Source organism: Centrocercus urophasianus, unplaced genomic scaffold (assembly GCF_019232065.1).
Source record: "Centrocercus urophasianus isolate 14NV4802_14NV808 unplaced genomic scaffold, USGS_Curo_1.0 seq_26, whole genome shotgun sequence".
Classification (NCBI taxonomy): domain Eukaryota; kingdom Metazoa; phylum Chordata; class Aves; order Galliformes; family Phasianidae; genus Centrocercus; species Centrocercus urophasianus.
In genome coordinates this window covers 14,943,649-14,957,621 of record NW_024884822.1, presented here as the reverse complement: position 1 = coordinate 14,957,621, position 13,973 = coordinate 14,943,649, and the positions used below count along the sequence as shown (strand labels likewise).

Below are 13,973 nucleotides of genomic sequence, written 5' to 3'. Positions count from 1 at the left end.
CACCAGGTACCAACAGGAGGAAAAAACCCTCATGTGCTTGTACTGTACAAACACAGAATAAGAGAAGTTCTTGCCCTGAAGTCTTGAACTAATTTTCTTCTGTTAACAGCTCATTACTGCTGTTTGCCTGCACTTGGTTCTGTTGAGGCGTGGTACCAGCCCTGCCTCGCTGAGCAGCTCCCCATTTATTGATCTCTCTTTATCGAGTCAATCTCCCTTTTTATTCATGATTACTGATATTAAATGATTATTGAGAACTCAAACATGTTAGTTGTCCACTAATTTAATTGTTTTAGAATTTGTTTTAAAACTAAACAAATTAACAGTGTATTTTTACTAATGTTGTTATCCTGTAACGATCGTGTTTTTCAGTACAGACTTATCCCAGATCTCTCACTGCTGATAATTCTATTCCTCTCCAACCCAGAGAAGTCTCTTGCTATGCATTTCCTTACAATTATAGGGCAGAATAAAGACTACGTGTAGCAGCCAGCAGCTGGCATAATGCTGCAGCTCTCTTAAAGCTGGCATCATGGTTATTTTCATGTAGAAGATCGACATTTCCTTCCTTATCTGCAATCTGTGAAAGTGGCTTTAAGATGTGTATCCTTCCTTTAGGCCGGGCTTGAAACTGTCCTCAGCTGCTGAGTTTGGTGGCTGTTGAATGGAGTGTCGTGGTTCTGTGATGTTTGGTTCTTGGTGTTCCACATCGTAACGCCGTGTGGGGCACTGGGAGTTTAACTGTTAATGCTCGAGTTCTGGGTACCTGCCTGGAAGAGAAGAAGAGCTACATTCCCATGACATGGAGGAGCAGGAGGGAACTGTGTGTGCGTGCCTCTTCTTGTGGCTGGGGGATATCAGAGCACCTGCATTAAAGCACAGGGAATTCCAAACTCAGTGCTTTTAAAGCTTTTTCCTACGTGTGGTGTTAAAATGAGGAGGCGTCCAGATTCTGGTACCCCATAACTTCGTAGTCTTTAGGAAACAAAGGTGGATGCTTGGTGTGATTGGGTTGGATTGTATGCTGCTGTGTTTAACTGCATTACAGCACCACCTGCTTCTTTTCCAGAGTGGCCTCTTCAGGCAGTCGTCGTTGGGGCAGAGCTGCACTTTTCCTAAGTTGATACAAGGCAACAGTGGGGACTTGAGTGCGTTTCTTGGTGTCGTGTGGCTTTTCTTGCTCTGCTGTATCTGCATTTTTTAAGTATTAGCTATAATTAATACACGATTGTGCTGGTTTTATACCTCTCACAATTAGGACCTGCCCAACAGTGATATCAGAGCCTTCTATCTTCCAACCTCGCTGCTTCCCACCCTGACCTGCCTGGGCCTCTCCATCCCCGTCCAGCCTCCCATGGCAGCTCCACGCCTGGCCATGCCTCCACATTTCCCCTCTTTGGGTCTTCAGAAGGGTGTTTGCACGGGGGTTGTGTGCAGTGCAGCACTGTGCTGCTCTTCTGATTCCCGCCTGAATTAGCTTTTCAAAACGAACCTTTGCAATTTTTAAGAAAAAATGAAAATACATTTAATTATGAGAACTGAATGCTGAGAGCTCAGTGTGTCTAACCAGTGACCGGTTATAAAGTGCTCTTGAGACAGGAAGAATTGTTTAAACTTGTCCTTAGCACAGGTTGTAAGATTCCAGCCAGGTGAAATGGCATGTGCTCCCTGTGAGGTGCTTTGCTTAGCAGCTTTGGTTCCCACACTCTGAATTCTCACCCCGCTGAACACCAACTCTCTCCTGCCATCTCACTGGTACTGCAGGTACATGGGGATCTTTCCAAGAGCTGAACCATGACAAAACTGCAGTGTAATAATAGAAGTGTGTTTCGAGTACAGAGACCGTGGATATGAGACCGGAGGAGCCGTTCTGCTGCTCCTCCAGCGTGCATCCTGGGGTGGCAGGCAGCAGATAAGCGCACAGCCACCCCGGAGCCATGTAAGGCAATGTGAGCATAACTGGTCCTCCAGCAGCAGAAATCTGGAGACGAGCTGTGACAGCGTTATTTACTGCAGCTGACATTTAGAGAGGGTGCTGCTCTGGTGCTGTAGGGCTGCATGGAGCCGTCAGATGCACAGTGCCCTTTCCCTTGCCTTACTGAGGTCCTGCTGCAGGCGGCCTGTTTGAAATGACTGCTGCAGGCCAATGTAAATATTAAATATTTTTATATAAATCCTGCTTCAGAATACTAAATGTGTGCTTCCATGTATGTCGCTAGCTATTCTGATGTTACTGAAAGCTCAGTAGCTGATAAAAGTTGTGCGCTTTTATATATTCACATATATAGCCTTGTTTCTGCATTTAATTTAATTTTCTGAAGACGTTACAGAGATGTTGTTGATGGAAGTGCTTAACTGGTTTTAATCAGACTTTGATGTGCACGAATCATTAAGGCAAGTTGGATGAGGAGATAAGAGTCCACAATTCTCTTTGTATAGTTTGGCTGCAGAGCAACTAATACAAAATTTTTCCTGTATGGGAGGGTAGAATGAAATCCAGAAAGCCACATCAAAATGATTTTGTGCAGTGGTATGTCTTTGTGGGCAGAGGAATATAAACCATAGTTTTCTGACAAAATCTGAAGATCTCATTACCAGTTTTCCATTGCTATTAGCATAAACATTTCCTCATTCAAAGATCATTAAAAAATCGCTTGGTCAAAGTTCCGAATGTGAAAAATTGAGCCTTTAAGTTGACAGTATTGGAAACAATGAGTAGAAATGCATTAAAGGAGTCTGAAAGGAGGAATGCTGGGTGAAGTTGGTGTAGCAGGTGGGACTGTTTTGTTGTAAGTGAAAACAGTAGCTTTAGTGGAAGCTGCCGTGATTGGAAAATGTTTGATTTTATACAGATGCAGTTATTTTATTTGCCTGACTTTGGGGGCCTTCAGGCATAAAGATTGGACAAGATGAGATGCGATGGGCGTGATATTTTTGCTATCTTACATCTCTTCTTGATGTGCTGGGTGGTCCTGCGTGGCAGGGAGCTTACCGGCAGATTTGTTTGTTTGGAGCGGGCTTTGTTTGTGCGTTTGGGTGTGTGGGTGCCTGCTGATGGTAGCTGTTCTGTTTTGTTTTCTGTTTGCTGCTTTTTTGAGGCTGACATTCAGCCTTCCAGCGCAGCGGTGGCGATGTGACGGGATGCTGTGCAGCTGCTCTGGGCCCTGTTGGCTGCAGGTGTGAGGCAGCGGGGCTGCTGCTCCTGTTCAGCATTGCTTCCAAGCCCCCAGTGAAGTTTTGGAATCACTGCGTTTCGATTTGTTCTTACGATGCAGATGGGATGGGTTGGCATTGTGAACGTGGTGATAAGCATTTCACACCTGTGGAAGTGATAATGCAGGGACCTGGAGAAGGTGGAGTGGAAGGGTTCTTCTTGGGTTACTTCTGCTGAAATATCCGTACCAATTATATTTAATGAGGAGTTTGTGCTGTGATGCATTCTTAGCCAATAATTAGCAGAAATGCTTTTTGCAGTTCAAGCGGTCTTCAGCTTAAGTTTGTTAATTGCTAATAAGCTCCTAGAGAAAGACTTTTTTCGCTTCCTGTATCTCTCATTTCTGGCTCCTCTCACTGTTTTTGTGATTGTAAGAACGAAGTCTCATATTCTCTTACAGCCACATGAAGCAGGAGCCACACGGAGGTGACACATGCTGATGTTCTCTGGTGTCATTTCCTGCAGCTGGTTGGCCCAGTGCTGCCCTGGGCTCCATGTTGTGCTGGGTCAGAGCCCAGGGCTGTTGGCAACCAGCAGCACACGTTCCTTCAGAAGAGTGATAGAGTGCTTCTGGGGGTGGGTTACAGACAAACAGAAAAAGTAAAGGTGGGCAGAAATGAGTACGTTTTCATCTTGGTTTCTGTTTAAGAGAACTCCACCATTTGAATCTCATTGGTTGGTGTCATGGGGTGATTTCTTGCTGAGTACAAACACAGAGCACGCCATCTGTTTTAACCCAGTGTGCACCTCAATATTTTTGAAATTATTATGTGTAAGGAAACAGTGAATCATGCATTCCAAAATTGCTCTTTGCTTGTACCGTGCTGATTTTGAAGGGGAGATAGATGCAGGTCATTGACAAAACCAGTAAGAACATGCCTCCTGTGCCAGACAGGGGAGGAAGGCCGAGCTGCTGGGCTGAGCTGCTTTGCCCCCCCATGGCTGTGGGCTGTGCAGGGAGCAGGTGCTGTGATTGCTGTCACACCTGGGAGCAGTTGTACCGTTAGCTGAGGTGCTGCAGATGGGCTTTGAGCCTTGTAACACGCTGACACGGTGCCTAGCAGCCTGTTGCTTTAAGGGTTTCGAAATTCCGCCCAGTTCTGGCAGGAGTTTTGCAAGGCCGCTTTTCTATTTCCTTAACTTCATACTAGAAGAAGTTTTAACGTTCTCTCTAGTGGCAAGATTCATTGGGTCTCGCTGATTTCAATTTATGTACGTCGTTAGGATTGTACGTTCTGCAGTTTTGTTTGTCGGGGTGTTCAACTCCAATTAGAAATACGTTAAGAGTGGCAGCCAGAAGCTGCGTGCCCAACGCCTGTGCTGGTTTATCACACAAAGGAGTTCAGTTAGCATCCGAGCAGACCAAAAACTGCACGTATCTTCTGTGGAAGGCACCTCATGGCTGCTGTTACCCTGTGAAGAAGCCCCTAGGGGCAGGGGCTGCTGATTGCAGAGGAGCAGGAGCTGCACTGGGCCTCAGCAGCACCGCCTCTCACTGCCTGGATGTGGTAACACTGCACAGCATGGCTGCTGCATCACGGCCCTGCCCAGGTGGGTGGTGAAAAGAACTTTGAAAGAAGTATGAAATAGAAGCAGGAAACGCGTTGAGGGGAGCGCAGTGCCAGCAGTGGGCAGGTGGTGAAGCGGGCCTGGGGGTGTGGGGCGGGGGGCAGCTGCCCCGTGGCACGGCCAGCTCTGCAGCTGAGACTTGCACGGCTCAGTTACTGCTTGTGAGCTGCTTCCTGAACCTCTTGTGGATCCTGAAGATTGTGTCAGATGAGAAACCCACTTTTTGTGCAGAGTCCTCAGTAAGGCTGGGCACAGCGTGGGTTAATAGCCCCAGTGTTTTGTTACCGATGCTTGTGCTGTGAAGATGTATCAAATAAAAGTAGAAAGAGAGCTGTGCATGAAGGAGCCCTGAGTGGGGCAGAGATGCTCTCAGTATTTGTGCAGTGTGTGGAGCAGGGTGTGCAGCTGGGAACGGTTACACAGGACCTCGATGCTTGATGCAGTGGCTGAATTTATCATCTCAAAACTGTTTCTTTTAGTGTGTTCTGCAGCAGAATTCTTGAGTCTTGGTTATGATAGGAAGATAAATGTCTTGCGAGAAAGCACAGACAGATGATCCTTCAGTAAGACTGGAGGAAATAGCAGTTAAACCTGCGTAATGTAGGTGATAATGTTTTCAGTCCTGCTGCTTCTGAAGTTCTGTTGAACAGGAGGAGGAGGTGGACCTGGGAGTGGATTGATGTTCCCCTTCTGCCCCAGCGCTCTCTTTGGGTGGCACTTTGTTAAAATGTTCCTTCAAATCTTACACAGAACGTATTTATCAGAGAATTTCTGCAAAGATCCTTTCTTAATCCTAATGCTGTGGAGTTCATAATACTCGAATGTAATGAGACCTTACAAGACAGTCAATTAACGTGAGGAAGTCAGAACTCTAATAGCCAGATTAATGCTGGATTTCTGAATAGCTATTGCTTAATAAAATTTGAGCACCAATTGTCTTTGTTTCAAAGTTTAAACAGAAGAACATGTAGGCACAGGAATTCTGTTATTAAGTTTCTGTCCAATTAAACTGTAGAATATTGTTGGGAAACTATTATAATATGCTTGGTTAGCCTGTGTGGGCATGAAGAAATTGCACGTAGAAGTTTTGTGTTCATGGTGCTCCATCTTTGCATCGTGGGAATTGTAGAATCTGCTCCTGATTGAGCACTGCAAGGACGAGAAGGATGTTGTTTGAATGAAAGATCAAATTGGGTTGAAGTGTGCTGATTTGGGATTTGTGCGAGAAAGAAAATTGTGTTCTCAGCAGAAGGCAAAATTCTGCTGCAATGAATCCTCACTGTAGTGCTTGCTTACTTGTTGTCTTCTGAACGTGAGCCATCAGAACTGGATTTCATTGGCTTGGTTAAGAAAACGTTTTATCCCTGAATGTTGCTTTGTTATAGCAAGACAAAGCAAAGAAATGAAAATACCAGAGAAAGTGAAGTTGAAATTCTGCTTCACTTTACAGCAGAAATGAACTTTGCTTGGCTTGCGAGAGTTTGTTGTTGAAGCCTCTTTATTCTGTCTGACTCGGAGCCCTGGCTTGGAGTTGTGTAGATGCAGAAATGGCAGTTTTGGTACATGATGGCTTTGTTGCATCGCAGTTTTCAATCTTTGCCTTCCAAGTCCCGTCCCTATGGCTGAGCCACTGCTGTGCCCTCCGTGCGTGTGGTCCTTTGGGGGCTGAATGACCCCTTCCTCTGCTGTTTGCATTCTCCGGAAGAGAAGGGGGGAGCAGGGCATTGTGCTGTCAGTTGTTGGATTTCCCTCTTTCTGTACCCTTTTCTGTAGTAACAGGACAAAAAGGAGGGACTGACGCTGGTGGCCTGTGAGCATCTCTACTGCCTGGGAAGAAAAGAAAGCTGGGAGAGCCGGGCAGCTGCTGCCTCATCCTGTCCATAAAAGGAATAGAAAAAAGAAAGCCAAGCAAAACCGATTGCTTCAGATCTGCATTTTTTTTTTCTTCCTCTCTCAATAGGAGATAGGGCACGTTTCTTTCTAACAGTGCTTTGGATGCTGGCTGCCAGCCTTGTGCAGGAGTCTGGCTGGCGATGTGCATCCCCTCCGTGGGTGCCTTGCTGAGCTGAGAATGAGCTGCAGTCACTGCTTTGTTCTTAGAGCCGTCCTCAGCAGTGACACAAAATAACGCTGATGCCTGTGTAAGGTTAACCCAGGGGAAGGGGTGGTGGTGGGCCCAGATGTTTTCACCGCCCAGTGATACTGCTGCACAGAATCTGGAGTTGTAAAGAAGGAGTGGTTTGGATTCTCTCAACCCTTCAGTAAATTCTTGGATGTAAACATTTGAGGCTCTTTTAATAGTGTGTTTTAAAGAACGACTTCAAACTTTTTAAATGAGCTCTGCTGCTGAAATGAGAAGTTTCCTGTTTTATTTGGGTTCTAAAATTCGGTTGCTTTGTTCTTATCTTAATCTAATTATTATCTTAGCATCTATGAGCTGGATCTTGGGCGCAGTGAGTAACACGTCCATCTCACACCTGAACTTGTCTAATAAAATATGCTTACAGAGCCTTTTTTGTTCTAAAGAATCCCCAAGTCCTTTCTTTGTAGTCAGTGCTGAGTTACAAATCATCATGCTAGCTCTTGCATCCATCATTGAAGGGTGGTACTTTCAGAAATAGAACATGCTAGCTGTTTGGTACTTGGGTAATCCAGTACAGTGTTATGGACTGGAGGGAGGAATCTGGCAGCCAGAACTAAAGGAGCAGGATGTAATTACCTGCATCTTCACTTGGCTGGGACACTGGAATTAATGAGCCGCTCTTAGAAAAGTGCAGAGGTTTTCCTCAGCTAAGAGTGGTGAAGGATTTGTGCTCTCTGTCTGAGGAGCAGTGGCAAGCCCAGGCACATAGTGTTTTCTTGGGGATTTTTGCAGTTTCAGAGCTGATCAGGAAGGAGCAGTGCCCTGTAGCAAACTGCTCTTTCTCCCTGGTAGTTCTCATCAAACATTAACCCAACCCAAGGCAACTTTTTCCCTTCTTTTTTTTTCAAAGCTCTGCCACCCTGGCTGTATGTACAAAGGTGTTCAGCTCTTACAGTACTTTGTCATCGCACTGTTGTGAAGTATGGAATTGTTAAACATTAGAAACATTTGAATTTATCAAAATGATGAAAATCTGGTTCGTATTTGTGTGAAATTACCAGTGCAGTGGTATTTTATTTTATTTTTTGCTGGTAACACAGACCTTCTGATCGAGCTTTGGAGGAGGGGATATCTCTATTCGAAATGGGATTATGTTTTAGAAACAAACCAGGAAATCTTCATTCTCATTAAAGCACCCAAGTGAGGTTGTGGTTCAGGTGCATTGGTGCCCTCACTGTGTGTGCCTACCATGGATGGTGGTCGATGCTGAGCTCTAACTGCAGAGCACCTCTGGCTTAGCCAACCTTTCCTCCCGTTGAGCAGATAACATTTGCACTTGGAGCCATCCCAAACTAAATACCCCTCCCTTGTGGCAGAATACCAGTGCTATTAACTAGAGCTGATGGAAAACTTCAGCCATTGTGTTGAAAGGTGCGAGGGAGAGAAGTAAAATGGAGCCCTTCATTCCTTTGAAAGCTTTTTTTTTTTTTTACTGCTTCTTAGCACACAAATATCATTTAAACTCTCTGTCGCTTCTTATGGTGGTGTTCCAGAGCTCTGTGAGGGCTGCTTGGGTGGTTGTCGTGCTTCTGTATCTGTGAGATTGTGGTTATCCTTAAACTTCACCTGGAGTTTGTGCTGCTCTGTGCAGGGCTGGAGCACTTCTGGAGGAAATGGTTTGTGGGTTTTCTCAGCAGTTCTTTTTTCGTTACCGTAGTGTAGAAAGCTGTAAGTTAAGACTGCTTGTTCACTTTTATTTGGTAAGTATTACATTGTTAGTGATGAGTTCTGAGTGTTTCACTGTTCCGTGCATCGTGTTCCTGTGTTTGCTTTGTTGTTCTTGTGGAGCAGGGTTATTCTTTTTGTTTATTGTTTGTTTTATTAAACGTCTTCCTTTCTTACTGCTCCTATTTGAGTACATTCATACTGAGCTGACAGTAATTTGGGGATTGTTTGTGTGATGTTAGTGACTGGCTCAGTAACAGTGCCATCCTGTGTGTGTGAGCTGGGAGGATGGGCAACTCCTGAGATTTGTACAAGCACAGGAATACTCAAAATAAGCAACAGGTATCTCTGGAGGGGAGCTGGATGTGACATTGAAGCGGTTTCTGACATTTCTAAAGTGCTTTGTGAAACACATCATTCCTTGCTATAAACAGGATTTCCAGCTCGGTTGCTTTGAAGAGCCGCGGTGGGAGCTGTGTGCGCCGTGCTGCCGCTGCGTCCTGCAGAAGTGCTGCACGTTGTGGGTTTGTTCCCTGCTCTCTCTGAACACTTTATCGTTCACGGGCAGATGTTGTCAAACAAAATTGGTGCTCGGCACGGCCCATCAGCTGGTACAGGATACGTGAGCTGTTTGATTTCTGTTGCTTACGCAGCCGATTCAGGCAGGGGGAAAGAAAGCCCTTGATATAAATGAGGATGTCTCAGGAAGTCTTGGTGCTGTGAACACGCTTTGAAGATCCACCAGAGCCGCACCAAACAGCCGTGGGTTCGGGACGTTGTTGTGCGGGGCGCAGGGAGGCTCCCGTGGGCGCTGCCGTGCCGTGCTGCTGCTGGGCCGTGCGGTGAACTCATGTGAGCACAGCGCTGTGATGCCTGAGGTGCTTCGGGGGGACGAGAGGGCAGGCTGCGAGTCCTGCACCTTACCCAGGGTTTGGCCGAGGCGCTCTGTTCTGTAACAGCGCTGCTGGGAAAACTCCAGGGATGCGTGGGTGGCTTTTTCTTCTTTTTTTTTTTCTTCCTAAACTGGGATCGTGATCCGAAATTCCCATACATGGGCCTGGTCCTGACACCCCGGAGCTGGAGAGGAGGGAAGGGAGGTGGGAAGGGCTGAGCAGCAGTTCCATAATGCTGCTTGGAACATCTGAGGGGGTAATTGCTTGAGGGAGCCATTGCCAAGGCCACAGCCTTCGTGTGCTGGGGTGAGCAGCAGCACCAAACTGCCTTCATAAGAAATGAAAACGACGTTTCCGGTATGGATGGTTTGGATCGCGCTCTGCTCAGTGCATTTAAATGAGCAGCTGACAGTTAACATAAGTGACGTAAATGAATTTGGTATCAGACATTTCTGATCGTTTCCTGCTTGAATTGCTCCAGCTCTTCAAATTGAGCTGGAGAACAGGCACAGAGTTTGGATGCTCAGTTCCGTGCTGAGATTGCGTGCTGAGTGCGCTGTGCTGAGTGCAGCATGGCTGCCTGTGTGCGAGAATAATGGCTAAAGCATGTAGGGTTAGACTTTGAAAATGGAAACACTGTGCTGTGCTTTAGGCCTGTTCTCTAATTTCTTTTAATTTTTGCACTTTTCTTTCTCCAGATGTGGAAATTAAGGTGACTTGGGTCCTTGCAGCGGGGCGTTAGTTGTGCCTCCTTTAGCCTGGCTGTGATCCTGCTAGGAGTTCTCACATTCGCTCAGGCCTCCCAGGAAGAGGGAAAGGGAAATTATAGCAGGATCCTGTTTATAGCAGCAGGTACAAACCAATGAGTTCTTGTCTTCTGCTTCCAGGCCTGGCATGCAGGGAGGGAGGAGCAGAGAGCTGCGGTCCTGTTGCAGGGGTGGGTTGGGGAGGTGGGGGTTTGGCAGCTGTTATCCCCCTCCAGGAGCAGCCTGAGTCCCAGGGATGGGTGTGGGCTGGGTGCTCCCCAGCTCAGGCTGCCCTGAGCCCAGCCAGCCCTGGGCACCCAGCAACACTGCCAGGGCATCACTGTTCCTCAATGACAGCAATATATTTTTGGAGAGCAGACTGCAAAAAAATGGGCGTAATTGTGTGTGTTCTGAAGGTCACTTCTGCAATTCCTTTAGGCTGAAGTTAATTGCTAGCAGTACTGATTTGCTAGGCAGGCCACTGTCGTTTGCTTTTCAGGGTGCCACTACTGCTTATTTTTCATGAACTAAGGCAAAGTTGTCTGCTGTTTCATGGCTGTGTAAGAGAATCACAGAATCACAAGGTTGGAAAGGACCTACGAGATCATCCAGTCCAGCCAAGAGATAAATGTGACTGAAGAATTGTCCCAAATACAGAGTTAGAGCCCACCAAATCAGCATGCACTGAATTCATTTGTTTACGTATTTCCTACTGGTGTGATTTGAATAGCTTGGAGATGCTCGAAATATCTCTGTGTAGGGATCTGAAAGAGTGGATCTAGAAGTGCAATTTGGATCCCATTCAAATCAATGATTCCCCTCCCTTTCTTCCTGCATAACAAAATATAAAGCAAACCCACCCCCTGTGCCCATACAGCCCGGCTGGCTGCTCACAGAGATGGTTATCCCTTGCTGTGTGCTTCACGAGGGATGGGCGCTAAGAAAAGCGCTTTGCTGGTTCAGTGTTTTGAGTAACTAAGTTTGCAGATAGAGTCAGATCAGCTCTGGTTTTGCTCCGGCTCTGAACTGGACCGAGTCCCTGCTTTAGTGTCACTGCTGTGTGACGCTGTAACAAATGCTGAGCGTGTTTCCTCGGCAAAAGAGTTGCAACAGATGTTGATACAGTTTTAAGGGTGATGCTCTCCGTGTAAGAGCTAGTGGAGGTCCTCGTGTTAAAATGTAACTCTCTACTTGTAAAGTGTAATTATCATCTTCCGAAGGGAGGGCTTCTTGAGATTCACTATCTTAGTGCTTTTACAGGAATGAATTCCTCAAGGGTAGGTGAGGATACGCTGCTCCCTGCCTGACATTTTTGATAGTAAAATGGCATGGATCCTAACGGTTGGCTTTAACAAGTCACTGTCTGTAATTAAGTCTGACATTTGTTTCTGTTTAAATCTTGGATATATGAGAAATCTGAAGGAGAAAAAAAAAGCTGTTTATACCTTCGACTTTCAAAGCAGGCTTACGTTTTGCCATTAGGGTGAAAATTATGTTGGTGGTTTGGCTGCTCTGCAGTGTGCAGGGTCCTCCCTCAGCAGGCAGACTTGCATTCGCTTGCAGTTGCATGAGTTCAGCTGATTTTAGCACAGTTGGAGAAGTGATTTTCAGATGTACATTAGAAGTTAGCACGCTCCTAGGCTTGATGTCAGCCTCAGGTTGGATTATGCTGATGCTTTTACCTTGTTTACAGTGCAGTTATTTCAGGGAAGTGCAGCAAACTCACACCCTAAAGCATCAAGTCTTTAAACTTACACTGGGGATTTCTCCTGGTTTTGATGTCCCTGTGGATATTTTTTATAGACAGAGCAGTAGAAAAAAATGAAGCTGGGTGAGTGAGAAATTGCAGTGAAAGGCTCCAATGATTTTAAGGTGAAAAGCACAAATAATGGTTTTTAAAAAGCTGAGTGGTTGGTGGAAGTTCTGCTTAGGATGGAATAGCTGGTTTTGTAGAGCTTTCAGATGAGCTCTGTGCCAGGCTTATGGTGCTGTACTTTTAATAACCGGGCAGCTGTCTGAAAATATGAAATAATGACTTTCTGAGCAGACACCTTCATTTTACACTGGAACAGCATTTATGTTCTGGAAGCACCTATTGTAGTTCTGTAGATCAAGAAAGCGCTTTTATAAATCTCTTAATGCAAAGTACAGTATGGCACATACAAAAAGAGTTGGAGGCCTTGTTTATCCCTTATTTTGTTTACTCCAGCACGTCCTGGTGCTTTATGAGCCTCAAAGGAAATCATTGCTGACTTGTTTTTAGATTTTGTGTTGCTACAACTCGACGCATTGCTGTTAACACAAGCAGCAAGACCAGACTTCCAAGGCAGATCTGTAATACGTGAGATTTCTATTTTTTTTGCTCTGCGCTGTTGCAGTAGGAGAACATTGTCAAGTGGTGTGTGCTGTCTGCTGGCCTTCGAGAGGGGCGATCCTCCTGGATTTCCTGGAACCTGGACAAGCTCTGGCTGCTGCATCGCAGTGCCAGCCAAGCTGGAGGCTCCAACTTCCAGCTGTTTGCCTGAGGACTCTGATCTATTTATTTAACTGCATAAACTGTCCCTGTCAGAAACAGATTGTAGGTTATAGCTGCTCTAAGTGTGAAATGGTTCAAGCTGGACAAGCTTCCTTTCAGTTTTGAGGAGCTGCAGTCAGCGGGGGGTTTTTACCTGGGATCTCTTAGCAAAACAGGGGTAACTGTGTGCTGCCATCCCTCCTTCCTTTTGTGACCAGGAAATTGTTGGTTGTGTTTTGCAGCAACATGAACCGTGAAGACCGAAATGTGCTGCGAATGAAAGAAAGGGAAAGGCGAAATCAGGAAATCCAGCAGGGTGAAGAAGCCTTTCCGCCCAACTCTCCTCTCTTTGCTGAACCCTACAAAGTTGTGAGTTCATTTTACAAATGCTTTTTTTTTTGTGGCAGAAATTGTGTGGAAATATGTACTTCAAGTCTATTTTCATCTGAAATGTTTTTAGGTTGGCACCTTAACCAGTGTTTAAACGAGTATTTGGACTGACTGGCAGATTTGGACTAATGCAGGCAGGCACTGTTTTGAAGTGAGGAAAGGGATAATGAGACAGTATAGTATTTTTTTCTTAAAAAAGCTCTATTTTGCTTCTGGTGTGGTCATTTAAGTGGAACTATTTAAGGTTTTTATTACATAGTTCAAAACTCACTTTGAAAACAAAACCATTCCCTTATCACAGTTTTGTTTGCAAGAGGTCAAACATTGCAACTGAAGTCTTTTCTCCCACAGGAGGGAAGCTGTGAGGTGGTTGTTTGATTCCTGTCCTCCCTTTACTGTGCACGATAACTAAATCCCACAAGTATGAAGCTAACTAAAGCTGGTTGGGATTCAGTGAAACTGATTTGGAGGGCAAAAAAGAAACAACGCAAAGAACCCCGACTGGTTTTTCAGGAAAGAACTCCTATAACTGTGTTGGCAACAAAAGTTATTCCAGTATAAATAGGAATTAAAACTTACATAACTGAGTGGAAAGGTGTAGCTGATATTATTTTACTACCAAGTAAAACTTTGTGTGACCAATGCATCATAGACCTTACGGTGACGGTGCCTACAGTTCTTAAAATCTTGCGTGCAGCCCACCAATACATTCTTTGAAGCACTAGTTAGTGTTGTTTCAGCTATTCCTGGTCAACTTTAAGTGATGCTGTATGGAACTGCTACTTAAAATCCCTGTTGAAACTTGGCTGGAGGCCCAGAATTTGGCTGCAGATTAAAT

General features: G+C 45.5%; 1 protein-coding gene across 4 annotated transcripts in view; it reads left to right on the top strand.

The window, feature by feature from the left end:
• The window catches only part of AFF4 (AF4/FMR2 family member 4), a 48,044-nt gene that overhangs the window by 3,724 nt on the left and 30,347 nt on the right, over positions 1-13,973 (top strand). For 3 of the 4 annotated variants that reach the window (XM_042826087.1, XM_042826084.1, XM_042826088.1), the window contains exon 2: positions 12,988-13,114. In XM_042826087.1, the coding sequence (XP_042682021.1) occupies positions 12,992-13,114 (123 nt within the window). In that variant the 5' untranslated portion in view covers positions 12,988-12,991. Of the gene's footprint in view, positions 1-10,182; positions 10,337-12,987; positions 13,115-13,973 lie in introns of all 4 variants that reach the window. The other variant, XM_042826086.1, reaches the window with a different exon arrangement.